The sequence below is a fragment of the Neophocaena asiaeorientalis genome, unplaced genomic scaffold, assembly GCF_003031525.2.
Source record: "Neophocaena asiaeorientalis asiaeorientalis breed wild unplaced genomic scaffold, Neophocaena_asiaeorientalis_V1.1 scaffold671, whole genome shotgun sequence".
Taxonomy (NCBI): domain Eukaryota; kingdom Metazoa; phylum Chordata; class Mammalia; order Artiodactyla; family Phocoenidae; genus Neophocaena; species Neophocaena asiaeorientalis.
Window position 1 is genome coordinate 2,116,784 of NW_020175533.1, and position 19,043 is coordinate 2,135,826.

The window sequence follows — 19,043 nt, forward strand, 5'->3', positions numbered from 1 at the left end:
TGCTTCCAAGACGCGGCGCCAACAGAGGCGTGGCTAGGCAGGGCACGCTGCCCGCACAGTCTGAGCGCCAAGCACGACCCACACGCTCCACGCTTCTAATAGGCCCCGCCCAACGCCCGGACGTCACTCATGACCCGTTCGCTCTGCCTTCACCTCCCACAAGCCCCGACCCAGAGTCCTGCTCGGGTCTCTCAGTTCTCTGCGCTCGGCGACCTTGAGCTTATCCGCGCCACCGGCCTTGCAGCACTGTGTTGGTCGGCGGAGTAGGCGGCCATGGGGAGCCTCCGCGGCCTGCGCCTGGCGGCTGGTGAGACGCTAGCCGGACAGGGGGTGGGCGGGAAGCCAGTTCGGCCGCTGTGGGTGGAGGAAGCCTGCAGCCTCCTCGGGCGTGGTAGTTGCTCTGTTCCATTACGCTTTCCCCTCAGGTAGTTCGGAATCCAACCGCAGGGTAGTAATAGGGGGAGAGAGCAAGGGATGAGCGAGCAACTGGTAAGCAAGACACGGCGGGCTAGCCGAGAGTGACCCTCTGTATCCAACCAGCTGCCACCAACTTAACGAACCCTTTTGCTCCCGGATCACTTTTCCGACCCCCAGCCCCTGTGAGCTCAGTTCTTAATGCACTTCCCATCCCTAAAACTACCCCATTGCCTGATTCATTCAGCTTTCCACGAGTCTCGAGCCTCCCCCTCCCCGCCACTCCCACCCCCACCATCTCTAGAGTTTATCTCTCAGAGAAAATTTTGAGTCTAGGGTTTGCTACCTATTTGTTATCTGATTAGGCAAGGGATGTATGGTCTCCCAGAATAACAGTAATTGTTTTCCTAAAATGGGGGGGGTACATTTCTTGTAAATAATTCTACAATAAAGTGCTTTAAATTTCTTGGAGGAAAGTGTTATGTAAATGCAGGATCTGTGGTTTGTTTCCCTTGTAGATATTTGTGTAATGACTATTTGGAGTCGGGGTTTAATTTGCCTTCTTGGGGAACCAGTAGAGCCTTTGCTTAGTAGGGGCTGAGAAATCAGTGTTTGCCTCTTGGCTGTTTTCTAGGCACCAGGGCAAATCACACTTTTGGTTACCTTTATGAACTTTGATAAGGTGTAATGATGGATTCCTTAGTACCAAAACGTTGTTTAATTCAGATTTTACAAGAAGAATCGCCCTAAATTTGACTATTGAGATAATGCAAATGTACATTGTAAATGAAATAATGTAAAAAAAAAGTTATCCTTGACATTTCTTATTTTGCATTTCAGTGGAGAATGGACTGGAAAACATGTCTCATGCTGAATATTATTTACTTCCTTTAAAACAAATACCCTTTCTGCTAAAAGAGATTGATTTCATTGATTTGTTCAGCTTAGATGAACTAATTCCCCTAAAATCTTTTGTACACATCCTGTTAACCTTTTCAGCAAGGTGAGTGAAAGAATCATTGCTCTGTAAAAAAAAAAAAACCCTGTAAAAGGGACTTTGACTACAGAACCAAGACCGAGTGTTTGTAAGTAATTCATCTTCTTGCCTTGAGAATATATTTATGTACTATAAGGATTCCAAAGCCTCTCTCCAAACTTTTGACGTTTAAGAACTTTACCATTGGGCAGTCAGTCAGAACAAAATTCCTTGAGCAATTTAAGAACAATTTATTTTACTCCAGATAGATCCACTAAGGATGTTATATGAGCAACTCTTCCCAAAGGATCTCTGAATGTCTGATGTTTTGTGAGCAACTTCAAGCAATTTGCTCCTTCACCCACTTTTGCCCATTTTATTTCTAAATACTTTGACCTACATTGTTTTACTTGATTGATTTCTCATAGTAGCCCTCTTAGGTAAGTCTTATTGTCTCCTCTCCATTTTACAGATGAATAAACATGGGTTCGAGGGTTAGATGACTTGTCCCAGGTTGATCCGCCATAAAATGTTAGAGTCAGGAGATGAGTCAGTGCCCTCTAATTCTGGAACTGTACTCTTTGCTTTGTTCAGACTGCTTGTTCAGATATATATGTACATGTATTTGTCATAGCTAATAGGGTCTCTTTGGTGTGAAATGGAAGAGTCATGAAATGCAGATTTACTTGTGAAATGGAAGCATTCATATGCAAATAGTTTTCAAGTAAGAACGATTTAACTGGCAACTTTACTAAAGGAATGGTAGATCAGATAGAAACATAATCTAGGCATACCTCATTTATGCAGAATATTATTTGGAAGAAGATACTTTAGGTGAATGAAATTTCAAAAAGCCAAGGCTTAATCCTTTAAATGATGGACCCTTATTTTTAATTGTTTCTGTTGGAAATCTTTGCTATAGTCCCTTAACAAACAGAATGTAGGCTTTTTCGATCTTGAATTTGTTTACTGTTTTGTAGATGTACCTGTAGAAATAGGTCAGGGTTGTTAACTTTTGGTTCTTGGTTCTTGGTTCTTTGGTTCTTCACAGATGAGAGATTCTGTGAACCTCTGAAATTGCATTCACATTTTTATGATTATATGCCTGTTTGGGGAAGAGAGGATCCATAGCTTCCATCCATTACTCAGAGCAATCTGTGCTAAGCTAAAAAGCACTTTTATGATGATTTGGAACTAAATGGCTATTGATCCACACTACTGTGGGTTCCATGAGGGTGAAGATGGGGTCTGTTTTGTTTTTACTAAATCTTCAGCACTTACCAGTGTCCAGCTCATAATAGATAGGCAGTAGATACTTTTTGGAATAATTGTTTTTAATGTTTTATTATTTTTAATAAAATAATTGTTTTTTATAATTATTACTTTCTATATAATAATTATTAGATCAAAGGAATGGAATGGTCTTATAAGAATGTTTCTTCACACCTTCAGAAAAGATTTACTGCCTTAAACTCCTTTGACTTAACAGCAGATTTTAAAATGAATTTATTATTGTTATTTTATCAATGCAGTGGGCCATGGGCATTCTCCTTGTCAGTTTTACCCACATCCTAGAGCATTAGAATCAATGGATAACTTAAAAGTCATGTAGTCATGTACTACCCTAAGTTTACAGATGAGGAAACTTAAGGCCCAGGAAGGAAATTGACTTGCTAAGGGTCACACAATTACAAAGCTGGGAATATCTCCTGGTTCCCATTCTGATTTTATTTCTACTACATTCTGCTCCTTCATTGTACTTTTTGTTTGTTCTTACTAATCAGCCCTAAATGAGTACATGCCCATTTTTACCATTTTATGCCTCCAGTCTTTGGCTTTGCTTATCCCTCCCTCCAGGTCTTGCCAACAGGTTTTTACTGAGCAAACACTGTGTGCCCTGTTCACTATGAAACCTCTGGAATGAGTGGACTGCCACTCTTCCTAGGGCTAAAGTTTATTGCAATGAATAAGCAGACCTATATAATATACCTGGAGAGCTTATACAAGACAGTATATATTAAGTTCTAGATTGCAGAACAGATTTTTTTTTTTTTTCGGTACACTGGCCTCTCACTGCTGTGGCTTCTCCTGTTGCGGAGCACAGGCTCCAGACGCGCAGGCTCAGCGGCCATGGCTCACGGGCCCAGCCGCTCCGTGGCATGTGGGATCTTCCCAGACCTGGGCACGAACCCATGTCCCCTACATCGGCAGGCGGACTCTCAACCACTGCACCACCAGGGAAGCCCTGCAGAACAGATTTTAAATGCTGCTCTGGTGTCCTGAAGCTGGTTCCTCCTGGCTTTGTGCATATCTCTTTCCAGTTTCACAGGTAGTCATGTTACACTGGTAGCTTGAGATCTGCCATGGTGAGGGTTATTGGCAAACACTACAAATCAGGGCTTTTACCCACCACCCCCCTCCCAAGAGCCAGCATACCACTGGTTTTAAGAATTCAGAGATTGAGGGTTCTTTTCCCTAAACTATGTAGCCTCTGAGAGCATAATCTGACCTTAAATATTTTTACCACTTCATCCTCATTTTCTTAGTGTTGACTCAAGTTGCAATCCCCATTTTTTTTAATGAAAGTACATAGAACAGAAAATTTTACAATTCATCCCAAATGGTAAGAGTAAATATTGTTTTAGTCATATATATGTACACACACATAGGTATACGTATATATAAATGTATGTGTCTGTATTGGTGTACTTGGTCATTAAATAAAATGCATTTTTCCCTTGGAAAAAAAAAAGAATTCAGAGAAAGGAAAAGTAGTGTAAGTTAGGATTATCTACTGAAGGTTCCATTGAAACAGAAGGGATGGGAGAGTGACACGAGCAAAGGTGGGGGCAGTAATGAGTCTGCAGAGGGTGTGGGGGGAGAAAGGGCAGTAGGGAGAGAGGATTATCTTGGATTTCAGGAGGTACTAATAGGAGATGCAGTTGGCCTTTGAGGGTTTGAACCAGATGAATTTGGACAAAAAGGAAACCTTCAAGAAGAAGTAATTAAAAAATATTTTTGGAAAATTAACATGGTCGCTGCATACAGCATGAATACCTGCTACCTGTGAAAATATTACAGTAATCCGTAGGTGAAGTGATGATGAGAATGACGAAAAGAGAATGTATCTAGGAAGTATTTTGAAGAAACTGTTAGTATGACTTTCAGACAGTAATTTAAGGAAGACATAAAGACTGAAGTTTTTGAGCATGGAGGACTGAAGGAGTGCTACTCCGTTGTCAGAAATAAGAAAGTTGGGAAGGCTTACTGATTTGGCAGAGAGGATGGTGCACTATTGAGTGGGAGGTGGCATTGAGTTATAGGTGAGGATAGAACCTCAGTCCCAGACCTGAGGACAAAGGAGGGGTAAAGTTAGGGAAATATATGGGAGCCATCAGTGTAGAGCTGATTATTAAAACAGAATGGAGGAGTCCTCCCTGAGAGCAGTGCGGGACAGAGGCAAAAACTGAACCTTGGAGGCCTGACGTAGTGTAAGCAATAGGAAGTGGCAGAGGATATTAAAGAAGGTAGATCACAGAGGTCGGAGATGAAGGGAGAAAACGTGGTGGTGTAATGTAAGGGAGGACTGAGTCCTTGTAGAAGGATGAGATCATTAGAGTCAAATGGCCACAAAGATGGGAAGAGGAGAGTCAGATGAGCTAATGAAAAGATTCTAAAAGACATATTCATATGACTAGAAAGAGATCACTAATTTACAGCAATTTTAGTAAAATGAGTGGGGGAAGAAACATTGTAGTTATCGTGTGGGTGATGGGGTCAAGGTAGTAAATACATGCCACTTATTCAGTCACTTCCACTATGAAAGGAAGGAGGTAGTATTTTATTTATAGGAGCTGTTGAGAGCAACTGAATGTTTTGTTTGAGATAGTGGACCCTCAGTACGACTGTGGTGTAATAAGTCAGGAATTCTCATCAACTACCCGTAGATGTATAAATTGATTCAGCCTTTCTGGAAAGCAGTTTTTTATATATTTTAAGAATCTTAAGATTGGACCTAGAGATTATCATACTAAGTGAAGTAAGTCAGAGAGAGAAAGGCAAATATCATATGATATCACTCATACGTGGAAACTAATTTGTAAAAGATACAAATGAACTTATTTACAAAACAGAAGCAGACTTATAGATATTGACAACAAACTTATGATTACCAAAGGGAAATATGGTGGGGAGGGATAAATCAGGAGCTTGAGATGAACACAATTGCTATATATAAGATAGATAACCAGCAAAGACCTACTGTATAGCACAGAGAACTCTACCCAATATTCTGTAATAACCTATATGAGAAAAGAATCTAAAAAAGAATGTATATTTGTATATGTATAACTGAATCATTTTGCTGTACACCTGAAACTAACACAACATTGTAAATCAACTATACTCCAATAAAATTAAAATATTAAAGAAGAAAAATGAATCTTAAAAGGGTTCATGTCCTTTAACCATCATATCCTTTAGCCCTCCACTACCAGGATTCTATATAAGAAAATAACCAGAAATGCCATTAAAGATTTATGTAGAAAACTATTCATTGAAATATTATTTGTAATAGTGAAAAATGGGAAATAAATCCAGCCATAGGAAATGATTAAATTCAGGTTATATCCATTTGATGTTATACAGGTATCAAAAAGGTTTTTTATGTTTTTTTTGGGGTTTTTTTGCGGTACGCGGGCCTCTCACTGTCGTGGCCTCTCCCGTTGCGGAGCACAGGCTCCCGACGCGCAGGCTTAGCGGCCGTGGCTCACGGGCCTAGCCGCTCCGCAGCATGTGGAAGAGATCTTCCTGGACCGGGGCACGAACCCGTGTCCCCTGCATCGGCAGGCGGACTCCCAACCACTGCGCCACCGGGGAATCCCTCAAATGTATTTTTTAATTAATCTCGGAAAAGTGTGACATAAGCAAGATATGGAATTATCTGATTTTGGAAAACGTATATGTTGTGTATAAGTATAGGAAAAAGTCTGGGAAGAAATACACCAAATTGTTATCCCCAGATGGTGTGATTATGGATGCTTTTGTTTTCCTTCATATGTTTTTTTAGTTTCCCAAATTTTCTGTTATGAGCAAGTGTTACTTTTATAAGTTAAAAGGTTTTTCGTTTGTTTTAAGAGTGGAGAGGCAATGTTTGGCAGGAAAAAGGCAGTGGAAAGGAAGGATCTAGAGTTTTTGAGAATTTTGGTACAACATCTCTCAGCAAGAAGGGTCACAGTTGGAGTGGTTCAGAGTGAAGGAAGGCTAGTTTTCTTCCAAGCCTGCAGGGATGGATGAGAAAACAGATGGAGAGGTAGGGAATCTCTTTCTGTCACAAAACCTATTTAGGTCAACAGCTAAGGCAGAGAGGGTTTCAAATAGCCACTGTTGGGAGTGGGCTGGAATGATGGGCGGAAAAAAGATCACCAAGGAGTGGCCCCATATCACTGAAATTTGGCCACCAGAGACATGGATACTTTGCTTTCCATAGGCCCTCTCCCCCACCCCAACTTAAAAAAACTGGCCAGATTCCAAAGGTTTATTTATAAATCTGTTTTTTAGAACTCTTAAGATTTTTTTTCCCATAGAAACAATGTTACAAATGGTAGTTAGGGTTCTAGCCAGCCCACGAATCTCATAATATCAGTGTGTCTTGCCCATTTTTCCTTCCTAGAATTTTTCACATCTGTTAGTTCCTCTGCATTAAGACCTATAACTGTCCGCTTTCCTTTGCACAACCCACTTGAACTACAGTGTTGTGACACCACTTAAAAGGTTTCCACATTTATGTCTACCCACTTCTGCTTCCTTTACCCTACTTCTCCCCCACCCCTGGCCTTCCCTGCCTTCTGCACCCAGATTTATCTGCCGTAGTCACCATGGTTAGTGTTACTTTCCTGCTCAAAACTGCTCTGCCTGTTTCCCAAAATCTTTTTGGGGTATGGCAGACAAAAGGCTCTCACTGTGGGAGAGCATGCATAGGCACAACTCTCATAGCGAGAGTGCATTAGGCCAGTATCATCACTTAAATTCTCAACCCTAGAGCATCAGCAAGGGTGTTAGCAAGGCAGTTAGGCTTGGGAGCACTGGTTGCCTGGCAGGCAGCTGGAGAATTCTCTGTGCAAATCATTGTTTGAAGCCAGAAGAAATCCATCCCTTTTCAGAATAGGTACAGACAGGAGTCTGCAGTTGCAGTCAAGCTGTTCAGGTCTCATCGCTGAAAAAGCTCAGAGCAAGTTAATGTTTCAGGTTTGTTCATTTGTTTTGTTGTGGTCAGCCTTTAGGGCATTCCCACCCAGCTTCTTCTAATGTAGAAAGTAAATCAGTGGTTTTCTATTCTAAATGAGCTCTGGGTGGGAATAAGAGCTCCAGCTTCCGGAAGTGACATAATTGCCCTAACTTATTCTTCTTTCTAGTAGGTTTACTGAGCAGCTACAAACATTTGACATATGATTTCATCATAACTATAAAATACAGTATTGACTAGATAGCCTATGTGTAAGAACCTTGCCATCCTCAGGATAAGCATACATTTAGTTTTTTCCTCCTGAGACTTAAAATTGACTCCGATTCACAAAACAGACTTTCAAAGTTCCTTATTCAGACTTGCTTTTTCCTATCACAGCAAACATTTCAGGACAAGCAGTATCCTATTTCAATTCTAGAAGGATTAAATAGGCATTTGTGGGCTAGCATGAATACCGCCTAAGTATTTAGATCAAGAAATCTTTCCATGGGACATGAAAAAGGAATATTGTTGCCTCATAAACAAGGTGCTTCTCCCAGCCAGGATCATGGTAGCTCCTGGCCTTCTGGAACACTAGGAAAAGAGTAAGGTGGATGGGCTGAGAGTCGCACAGCAGTGTTCTCGGGTCAGCTCTGTAGCTCCAGTCATTCATCGTGAGATAATGAGACAGTGGCTGTTTACCCGTGGGGGCCTCCAGCTGCTGTAGAGGAGGGATGTGAAGTAAAGCCTTTTCCACGGAGGATGAGGATGAGAACATGGAGGATGAGCTGTAGAACAGTTCACACTGCATGTCATCAAGTAACTGAGAAGTGTATTAGAGACTGCATGCTCTGTAAAATCTGGAAGCTGGGGATATTTTAATACTCCACAGGGATTCCAAACTTTCAGTGTAGTGAGTTACATATTGATATGCAGAAGTTAGAAATAAAGCAGAGCTCCTTTTCAGTGAATTGCTGTTGAAAAGAGCGATTTTTTTTTCTGTAGGTAGACTGTTTATTCAAGAAATGAGACAGTAAAATATAACCTTAAATACAGACAAAAGCAGATCTTCTTAAATCTCATTAGAATCTTATTTATAGGATAGATTATAGGAATAGACCAGTGTATCTGACCTTTATAGCAAAACATGTCATATTTAAAATAAAGTACAGAAAAATTGTTTAGAAAATACATAAGGTAGGGAGTAATATTTTGCAGGAAGTAACCTAATTTTGGAATAAGAACATGTTTATTTCCACAATGAAATTTTGTTTGTTTTTTGTTTTGTGTTTTTCGGTACGCTGGCCTCTCACTGCTGTGGCTTCTCCCATTGCGGAGCACAGGCTCCAGACGCGCAGGCTCAGCGGCCATGGCTCACGGGCCCAGCCGCTCTGCGGCATATGGGATCTTCCCGGACCGGGGCACGAACCCGCGTCCCCTGCATCGGCAGGCGGACTCTCAACCACTGCGCCACCAGGGAAGCCCTGAAATTTTAATAACATCTTTTATAAGAGCATTTTTTTAAATTGGTTTATGGTTGATTTACAGTGTGTTAGTTTCAGGTATATAGCAAAGTGATTCAATTGTACATATTTATATTCTTTTTCATATTGATTTCCATTTTAGGTTATTACAAGATATGGAATATACTTCCCTGTGCTATACAGTAGGTCCTTGCTATTTCTCTATTTTATATATGATAGTGTGTATCTGTTAATCCCAAACTCCTGATTTATCCCTTCTCCACCCTTTTTCCTTTGGTAACCATAAGTTTGTTTTCTATGTCTGTGAGTCTGTTTCTGTTTTGTAAATAAATTCATTTGTATCATTTTTTAGATTCCACATATAAGTGATGTAATATGATATTTGTCTTTCTTTGTCTGATTTACTTCACTTAATATGATAATCTCTAAGTCGATCAACATTGCTGCAAGTGGCATTATTTCATCAAAAAGAGGGATTTTGAATGCAGCCAGAGACATAGGTATTTAGCTCTGCAGGTGTGCCCTGGTCATTCATGTAGCCTATGTTCAACAGGGACTCTAGCTGGTTGTGCTAAAAAGCAGCAATTCTCAAACATGGCAGCACATTAGAATCACTTAGAAAATCTTTCTAAAAAATACTAATGCCAGAGTCCTCGTCACAGAAATTGGGATTTAATTGGTGTGGGATGGCCGTGTGTGTTGGGTTTTTGTTTTTCTGTGGTGATTCCAGTATACAGAGTTCGAAGTCCCTCTTTTTAGAGTAGTGCTTCTCAAACTTTAGTATGCATAAGCATCATGTGAAGGGCTTGTAAAGACATTTTTCTAGATTCTGAAGGTTTGGGGTGGGGTCTGAGAATTAGCATTTCCAGGAAGCTCCCAGCTGAGGCCGAATAGCACTGTTCTAGACTTTAGAGTGTGTGGTATTGGTTTTCCTGTGTCTGGCACACAGTGTGTACTCATCAGCTATTGAATGAATGTAGCTATTTGATTCTTGAAATTTAATGTTCATATGAATCAGTTGGATAGCATTAAAAATACAGATTCAAATTCTGTAGGTCTGGCGTGGGAGCTGAAAGTCTGCATTTCTAACAAGCTCACAGGTGATGGCAACAACATTTGAGAACAGCAAGGTGTAACAAGATATGTATCGTGTGTAATTTTCTCCTCTCATTTCCACCAAGGTGCACTAGGCAGATGACCTTCACCTGGACATCTTTGGTCTACCCTGAATTGGACACATTTCCTACTATACCCCATTTCTTTCCTTTTCTATCCCATTACAAAAACATATTGGAGTACAAATGAGTGAGAGTGACATTTTTATAGAGATAACATCAAATCCTCTCCAATTTTTAAAATATTAAATAAATATAAAAATTTCATAAACTATGTATAAAGTAAAAAACAATAAGATGTAACTAATACACGTTTAAAAATATTCTTATTTAGAATAATTTTAATTTACAGAAAAGTCGCAAAGATAGTACAGAGTTCTATGTACCCCTCACCCAGTTAACCCTAATGTCATCATCTTACATAACCCACAGTACATTTGTCAATACTAAGAAATTAACAATGATACTTTGCTATCAACTAAAGGACAAACTTCATTTAGTTCTCTCCAGTTATTCTACTGTTGTCCATTTTGTGTTCCAGGATCCAATCCAGGATACCACATTGCATTTAGTTGTCATGTCTCCTTAGTCTTTGCTGATCTGTGATGGTTTCATATTCTTTGATTTTCATGATCTTGAAAATTTTGAGGAATACTGGTCAGATATTTTGTAGGTTGTCCCTCAATTAGGTTTTGTTTGATGCTTTCTCATGGTAAGACTAGGGTTATGGGTTTGGGGGAAGAATAAATAGCACAGAGGTAAAGTGCCCTTCTCATCATGTCATATTAGACAGTATATAATATCCACATGATTTATACTGGACTCATTTTATTTTTTATTGATGGACTCATATTTTTTACCTTGTTATAATCTATTACTCTTATTTATTTTGTTGTTCAGATTATGCCAGTTTAGGCTTTATCAGATCAGCTTCTGTGTCCCTTTACAGGCCCTCATCATTTTGTTTTTTGGACACTTCCTTACTTTCTGGCACTACAGGATGGATATTCCAGACTCATCTTGTATTTTCTCTGCCCCAACATAGAATCAGCCAGTTTTCTCCAAGGAGCCCTGGTTCCTTTCATTGGATAATCGTATTTAGACACCAGGATCTGGCAATGAGTGTGCTTGTTGCTACTCAAGTGTCACTGATTCCAGGCCTTCCCAGTGGGTAGAGCTGGAAAATACATGTGTGTATACTAAACCATGTGTATACACATAATTATGTCTCTGTCTCATATCATCTTTCTATATGTATACACACATGTATATATGGAAAACTAAAGGTGCACACACTGAGTTTTCTGACTCTGACCCAGCACCACATTCATTCTAGCCTTCCACCCTTGCTTTTGGAACTTCTTTCTTTGACAATGAGAAACCTGGCTCTCATTATCTACCATTTAGTTACTTCCTTGTTCAATCCTAGTATATACTTTCTTTGACAATGAGAAACCTGGCTCTCATTATCTACCATTTAGTTACTTCCTTGTTCAATCCTAGTATATACTTTCTTTGACAATGAGAAACCTGGCTCTCATTATCTACCATTTAGTTACTTCCTTGTTCAATCCTAGTATATACTTATAAAGTAGTTTCAGAATTGTTAACCAGTACTCCTGTAAGAAACAAATTTGCCAACTAAAGTACATTTCTCTTTGTCTTTAGTCTTACAGTTTCCAGTCAAAACAATATTTTCCAAAGTTACTTAGGTCAGCTCCTTTTTTCCCACCTTGAAGTTTATAAGGTTAGATCACACATTATTTCTAATACAATTAGATACATTTGTCACAGTCTGCTTTCCATCCTGGGAATGATCCAACACCCTGGTTGATATTATAAAATTTGCATATATTAAAGCTCTCTGTGATGTAGTTTTAGGGGTTTTGACAAATGCCATGATTTTATTTTTAAGCAGATCATTGGCAGACTTCATAACTAGCAACATACGTGCAACAAACCTGGCAGCTGATCTTCACACAGGTTAAGAAACAATAACTTAGATAATCTAAAAACCTCCTCACCAGCATTCATTGAACCTTCATTTATCATCACTGGTTCCCAGAGATTGGTCACATTCCAGGTAACGTCACTGATGGTTATCTCCAGGAGAGTCTTGAATGATTCTGAGAAAAAAAGCATCCCCACCACTCTGCACTGTCCATCATAGGTAGGAAAGAATGCGAAGGAAGGGACAACAGGGCAGAAGGCAGTACTTGAATCAGCCTCGAGACTGACCCACTAGAGCCACCAGCCAGCAGTAATAACTCTAAGGCACAGATTTACAAATTGTGAGCCCGCAGACCAACAGTACTGGCATCAGCTGGGAAATTGTTGGAAGTGCAAATTCTCAGGCTCCACCTATACTTACTGAATCAGAAACTCTGCAAATGGGGTCCACTAGTGTGCGTTACGAGTCCTTTGGGTGATTCTGTTGCATAGTAGAGCTTAAGGACTTCTACTCTTAAGATTAACTAGCCATTTGCCAGTCAGAGCCTTACGGGCACAGTGAGGCTTCATCTTGACTTCTTGCTAAGGCTTTGGGGACACAGAACTGGTCAGCCAGGGACAGGCTGCAAGTGTAGCCAGATGGTTTAACCCTCTGGGTTTAACAGCCCTTTAAGGGCTGGTTTTCTTTTGGTTTTTTTGTTTGTTTTTAATTGTGATCCACCAGAGGATGGAAAATTTGGGGCTTGGATGTCTGGGGCAATATATTCTATCTCTTTGAGTTAGAAAAGTGGTCTTAATAATGATACTAGGGGAGGGGGAAGGGTAAGCTGTGACAAAGTGAGAGAGTGGCATGGACATATATACACTCCCAAACGTAAAATAGATAGCTAGTGGGAAGCAGCCGCATGGCACAGGGAGATCAGCTCGTTGGTTTGTGACCACCTAGAGGGGTGGGATAGGGAGGGTGGGAGGGAGGGAGATGCAAGAGGGAAGAGATATGGGAACATATGTATATGTATAACTGATTCACTTTGTTATAAAGCAGAAACTAACACACCATTGTAAAGCAATTATACTCCAATAAAGATGTTAAAAAAAATAATGATACTAAAACTTTTTTATGCTTTAATTTTTTTGTAATTGCAAAATAAAGACCGCAATCACATCAAGACTTCATATATATTTTTTTTTAGTGATGTCGGGTTTTTAAATTATTTTTTACAATGGTTTGTTATTTCTAATGTGTATAATATCATGTTTGTTTATGTTTTAATAACCATTTATACCTTAAGGAGGTACAAATTCCTGGCCTCCAGTATGAAGTTGTAGTAAGAAAAGTTGGGAGATATTTTCTGATCTAGGTAAACCTCTCATGCCTTTAAGTCCCTATTCTTCACCTCCACCCCCAGGTATGTCTGTGACCTCAAGTACTACTTCTCTTTTCATTATTCCTCTGTTCTAGCCATGCTGGCCTCCTCTTTGTGTCCCTTAGGGCCTTTGCACTTACTGTTGTTTCTGATTGAAATACCCTTCCACCAGATACCTGCATACTAGCCCCCTCACTTCCTTCAAAAGTAGCATTCTCAAAGAGAACTTCTACTTCCCTATCTAAAATTTCACACACACACCACATTCTAAGCACAGAAACACTGTCACTCCCCATTGTTTATTTTTTCTCTCTGAAATTTACTATCTAACTATATATATACATATATATACGTATATATGTATATTTTCCCCCCTTCCTCTAGTAGAATGTAAGTTCAGCTGGCATAGATTTTTATCTGTTTTTTATACTGCCTGGAACAATACCTGACAAGTAGTATTTGTTGAATGAATAAATATCTCCAAACGTGCGTTTGTGTGACTGACAGTAAGTAGGTGTACATGGTAACATTTTTGCTTTATCATTATTACCCAAACTGAGCTGAGAGGCAGCTTGTCTTTTATTCTCCTAAACTGCCTCTGTTCTAATTAAGAGGGATGGGGAAGGACAGTACCTAAGGAGATAAATATTGATTCTTTTTCTGTTTCCTCTTTAGACAGTAGAGCTCACTGCCAGTTAACTTTGTTGCTTTCTGTCTCAGCACCCGCCAGAAGGCAATGGGACAGGATGGTGTGAGATAGGGATTTATAGGTCACATTAAACCAGTGGTTCTCTGGGGAAGATGAAAAAGTCGAGATGGATGGTGGTGATGGTGGCACAACGATGTGAATGTACTTAATGCCACAGCCCTGTACACTTAAAAATGGTTAGAATGGTAAATTTTGTGTTATATGTATTTTACCACAGTTTTTTTTTAAAAAAAAAAACACCAAAACACAGTGGTTCTCAAAGTGTAGTTTCAAACCAGCAGTAGCAGCTTCAACCCAGAATTGTTGATTCCAAAACTGGAGGTAGGTGTGCCTAGTGATTTGTATTTTAACAAGCCATTCTGGTGGTTCTGATGCATACTGAAGTTTGAGAGTCACAGCATTGAATACTTGTTTTAATCCTTAGAGCTATGGAAAACTTTTGAAGAGGTTCATAGAATTTCTTCATGCCCTGAGAACTGTATAAAATTACCTTGATCAGAAATTCTGACCACCTTAGGGGTAAAATTGAAGTGCTCTGGAAATGTTTTGAGGATTAGTGCTTTAAGTAACGTTTCAAGAAACAAACTTAACGCTTAGAGTGCCTGCTGTGTTTCAAGCATCTTGCCAAATGCTCTCACACTTGTTTTCCATTTAACCCTCAAATCAGCCCTGGTGAAGTAAATACTACATTACCTATTATACATTTAAAACAAGCCGAGATCAGTTATAATTTATCTACTTTTCTTACAGTGTATACTTACTGTCACTAGGTGGCACTGGTGGTGTGGTTACTCAGACGCAGGCAAAGCTTTCTGGGACTACCTGCCTAGAAAACTGAAATAAATGAGGCCTTTTATGAAAGAAATCAGACTGCAGACAACCACAAATCTTGATACAAGTAGAGGTTCTAACTTAAGGTATGTCAGAGTTAGGACCTCTGAAAAGTCACTCCTATAAAAAGCAATGAAAACATTACCATAAAGTCTTAAAATCAACCTTTTCAGAACTCTAGGAAATAACCAGAGGCTTGTGACAGTCTGTGTGGCATTTGTCGAAGAAAATGACTTCATGGTAAGAGCAACAAGGCTAATGGAGTTTTAACTGATTCCTGTCTCCTCTTGGCTTCACAGTAGCCTTGAAAACTAATACCTCAAAATTGCAGTAGCTCTAAAAACCTAGCAGACACTGAAGAAGGCAGAATGGATTTGGAGCTCCCCCAAACCCCTAGCCCCAGAGGACTGTTACTATTTGGCCTGTGTGGCAGTTCCATGGAAGTGCTCACTCACAGGGCTTGCCTTTTTTTTTTATTAACCTGACTCAGAGCTAATACAATTCGAACAGCTTCTTTCTCACCCACCCCAGAGCATGCCCCCAAATGCACACATAGCCCTCCAGCAAAGGCTGGCAAACTTATTGGTGCAAGGCATTTAAGGAAGTTTCTGTCCAGTTATTAGTGGACTACTAAGCTAACATAGAACATAGACTTCTGTGGCAAAACACAACAAAGAATATTGGGGAATACAGAGCATTGGAAATAGAATTGAGAGTCTGGAAATAAACCCTCATATTTATGGACAAATGATTTTCTATATTATGTCAAAACAATTCAACAGGGGAAAGAATAGTCTTTTCAACAAATGGTGCTGGGAGAATTGGATATCCATATGCAAAAAAATGAAGTTGGATTCCTTCCACACATACAGATCTAAACGTTAAAGCTAAAACTGTAACGTTCTTAGAAGATAACATAGGAGTAAACCTTTGTAACCTTGTATATGACACCAAAAGCTCAAGCAACAGAAGAAAAAATGGATAAGCTGGACTTCATCAAAATTAAAAATTTATATATTTAAAGGACATCATCAGGGACTTCCCTAGTGGCACAGTGGTTAAGAATCCGCCTGCCAATGCAGGGGACATGGGTTCAAGCCCTGGTCCAGGGAGATCCCACATGCCACAGAGCAACTAAGCCCATGCACCACAACTACTGAGCCTGTGCTCTAGAGCCCGTGAGCCACAACTACTGAGCCTGCGTGCCGCAACTACTGAAGCCCACATACCTAGAGCCCATGCTTTGCAACAAGAGAAGCCACCACAACGAGAAGCCTGCACACCGCAATGAAGAGTAACCCCTGCTCGTCGCAACTAGGAAAGCCTGCACGCAGCAACGAAGACCCAATGCAGCCAAAAATAAAAAAATAAATTTATAAAAATAAATAAAGGACATCATCAGGACTTCCCTGGTGGTCCAGTGGGTAAGACTCCACGCTCCCAATGCAGGGGGCCCAGGTTCCATGCCTGGTCAGGGAACTAGATCCCACATGCACGCCACAACTAAGAAACCCACGTGCTGCAACTAAGCCCACGTGCTGCAACAAGAACGAGCAGAGTCAAAAATAAATAAATAGGGCTTCCCTGGTGGCGCAGTGGTTGAGAGTCCGCTTGCTGATGCAGGGGATGCGGGTTCGTGCCCCAGTCTGGGAGGATCCCACATGCTGCGGAGCGGCTGGGCCCGTGAGCCATGGCCGCTGAGCCTGGGCCTCCGGAGCCTATGCTCCACAATGGGAGAGGCCACAGCAGTGAGAGGCCCACCTACCGCAAAAAAAAATAAATAAAAATAAAGGATGTCATCAACATCATGAAAAGACAACCTGCGAAGTGGAGAAAATATTTACAAATTGTATATCAGACAAGGAACTTGTATCTAGAATATATAAGAATGCTTATAACCCGATAACAAAAAGACAACCAAGTTAAGAAATGAACAAAGAAGCTGAATGAACATTTCTCCAGAGAAGATATACAAAGAGCCAATAAACATGTGAAAATATCCTCATCCTCTTTACCCAGTAGGGAAATGCAAATCAAGACTATGTTGGGAAGGAAGAAATTTTCCTCTACCCTTCTCGGTTCTTGTGGCGGGTCTAAGAATTAAGTTGACATGAGACATAGTGAGTTGACATTAACTAACATGTATACATGAGAGAGACCCTGGAAAACTGAGTAATTTGCTGAAACGGCTGAAACCCTCACCTTAAATACCATCTTCAGGTAAAGACAAAGAGGATGTTGGAAGTAGGGGTTTGAAACTTCAAAGGGGAGGAAGGCAATTGACATGGAGATGGAATAGCAAATGTTTGGTAAATAAATGTTTGCTGGGCCATGCAGAGACAATGGGAAACAGGATGGACTCTGATGTCCAGGCTGTTTCCACCACCACACTTAGCCCATATTCTTTACAGATATCTCTGATGATAGCTCTCTTCCTGGAATAGACCCTCTATCTACATTTTTTTTAGGAAATTAGGGGAAGGCTAAAGTTTCTTCCTGAGTCTTCTGGGCCTTGATTGTTTTCAGCTAAAATAATCCACATGCCAAAGAAGACATTTTGGGGTGGCAAATTTCGCTTCACTACGACCACAGTGAGCTACCATGTCACACCCACTAGGATGGCTTTTTAATTAACAACAACAAAAAAACAAGGCAGGATGTAGAGAGATTGGACCCCTCATACATTGCTGATGGAAATGTAAAATGTAAACACTTGGAAAAGAGTCTTGAAGTTTCTCAAACAAGTAATTCTGTGGAGTTGCCATATGACCCAGTACTTTCACCTCTTACTATATGCCCCAAAGAAATTAAAATAGATGTTTACTCAAAAGCTTGTACACAAATGTCCATATCAGCATTATTCATAATAACCAAAAAGTGAAAACCACTTAAATGTCCATCAACTGACTAATGTATAAACAAAATTTTGGATATCCATGAAATGGGATAAAATTTATCAGTTAAAAAAATCAAGTACTGAGTACTTCCCTGGTGGTCCAGTGGTTAAGAATCCGCCTTCTGATGCAGGGAACGCAGGTTCAATCCCTGGTCAGGGAACTAAGATCCCATATGCCATGGGGCAACTAAGCCCATGCCCCGCAACTACTGAGCCTGTGTGCTCTAGAGCCTGTGTGCCACAACTAGAGAGAAGCACGTGCGCCACAATGAAAGATTCTGCATGCTGCAATGAAGATCCCACGTGCGGCAACTAAGACCAGACACAGCCAAATAAATGAATAAATAAATAAATAAATATTTTCAAAAAACCAAGTACTGATAAATGCTACAACATGGACAAACTTTGAAAACATGCTAAGTGAAAGAAGCCAGTTAAAAAGGCCACATATTGTGTGATTTCATTTATATAATTAAATACTGTAGTAGTGATCAGTACATAACTTTGTGTATATAGAAAAAACTACTGAATTGTACACTTTATTTTTCATTTAGTATATATATTTAAAATTTTTTTACTTTATATTGGAGTATAGTTGATTTACAATGTTGTGTTAGTTTCAGGTATACAACAAAATGATTCAGTTATACATACCTCTGTTCTTTATCAGATTTTTTTCCCATTTAGGTTATAGAATATTGAGGAGAGTTCCTTGTGCTATACAGTAGGTCCTTGTTGATTATCTATTTTATATATAGTAGTGTGTATATATTAATCCCAAACTCCTAATTTATCCCTCCCCTCCACCTTTCCCCTTTCGTAACCATAAGTTTGTTTTCTAAGTCTGTGATGCTATTCCTGTTTCGTAAATAAGTTCGTTTGTATCATTTCTTTACATTCCACATCTAAGTGATATATGATATTTGTCTTTCTCTGTCTGACTTACTTCACATAGTATGATAATCTTTAGGTCCAGCCATGTTGTAGCAAACGGCATTATTTCATTTTTTTTTTATGGCTAGTATTCCATCATGTATATATACCACTTCTTTTTTTTTTTTTTTTTTTTTTGTACTCG

At 39.8% G+C, this 19,043-nt stretch overlaps 1 protein-coding gene across 3 annotated transcripts in view; it reads left to right on the forward strand.

The window, feature by feature from the left end:
• Window positions 1-147: 147 nt before the first annotated feature.
• FAM162A (family with sequence similarity 162 member A) overlaps window positions 148-19,043 on the forward strand; it is a 40,520-nt gene continuing 21,624 nt past the window's right edge. The window contains exons 1-2 of one of the 3 annotated variants that reach the window (XM_024769329.1): window positions 148-307; window positions 9,240-9,279. In XM_024769329.1, coding sequence (XP_024625097.1) covers window positions 274-307; window positions 9,240-9,279 — 74 coding nt within the window. In that variant the 5' untranslated portion in view covers window positions 148-273. The remainder of the gene's footprint in view (window positions 308-9,239; window positions 9,280-19,043) is intronic. The other 2 variants (XM_024769331.1, XM_024769330.1) reach the window with 2 other exon arrangements.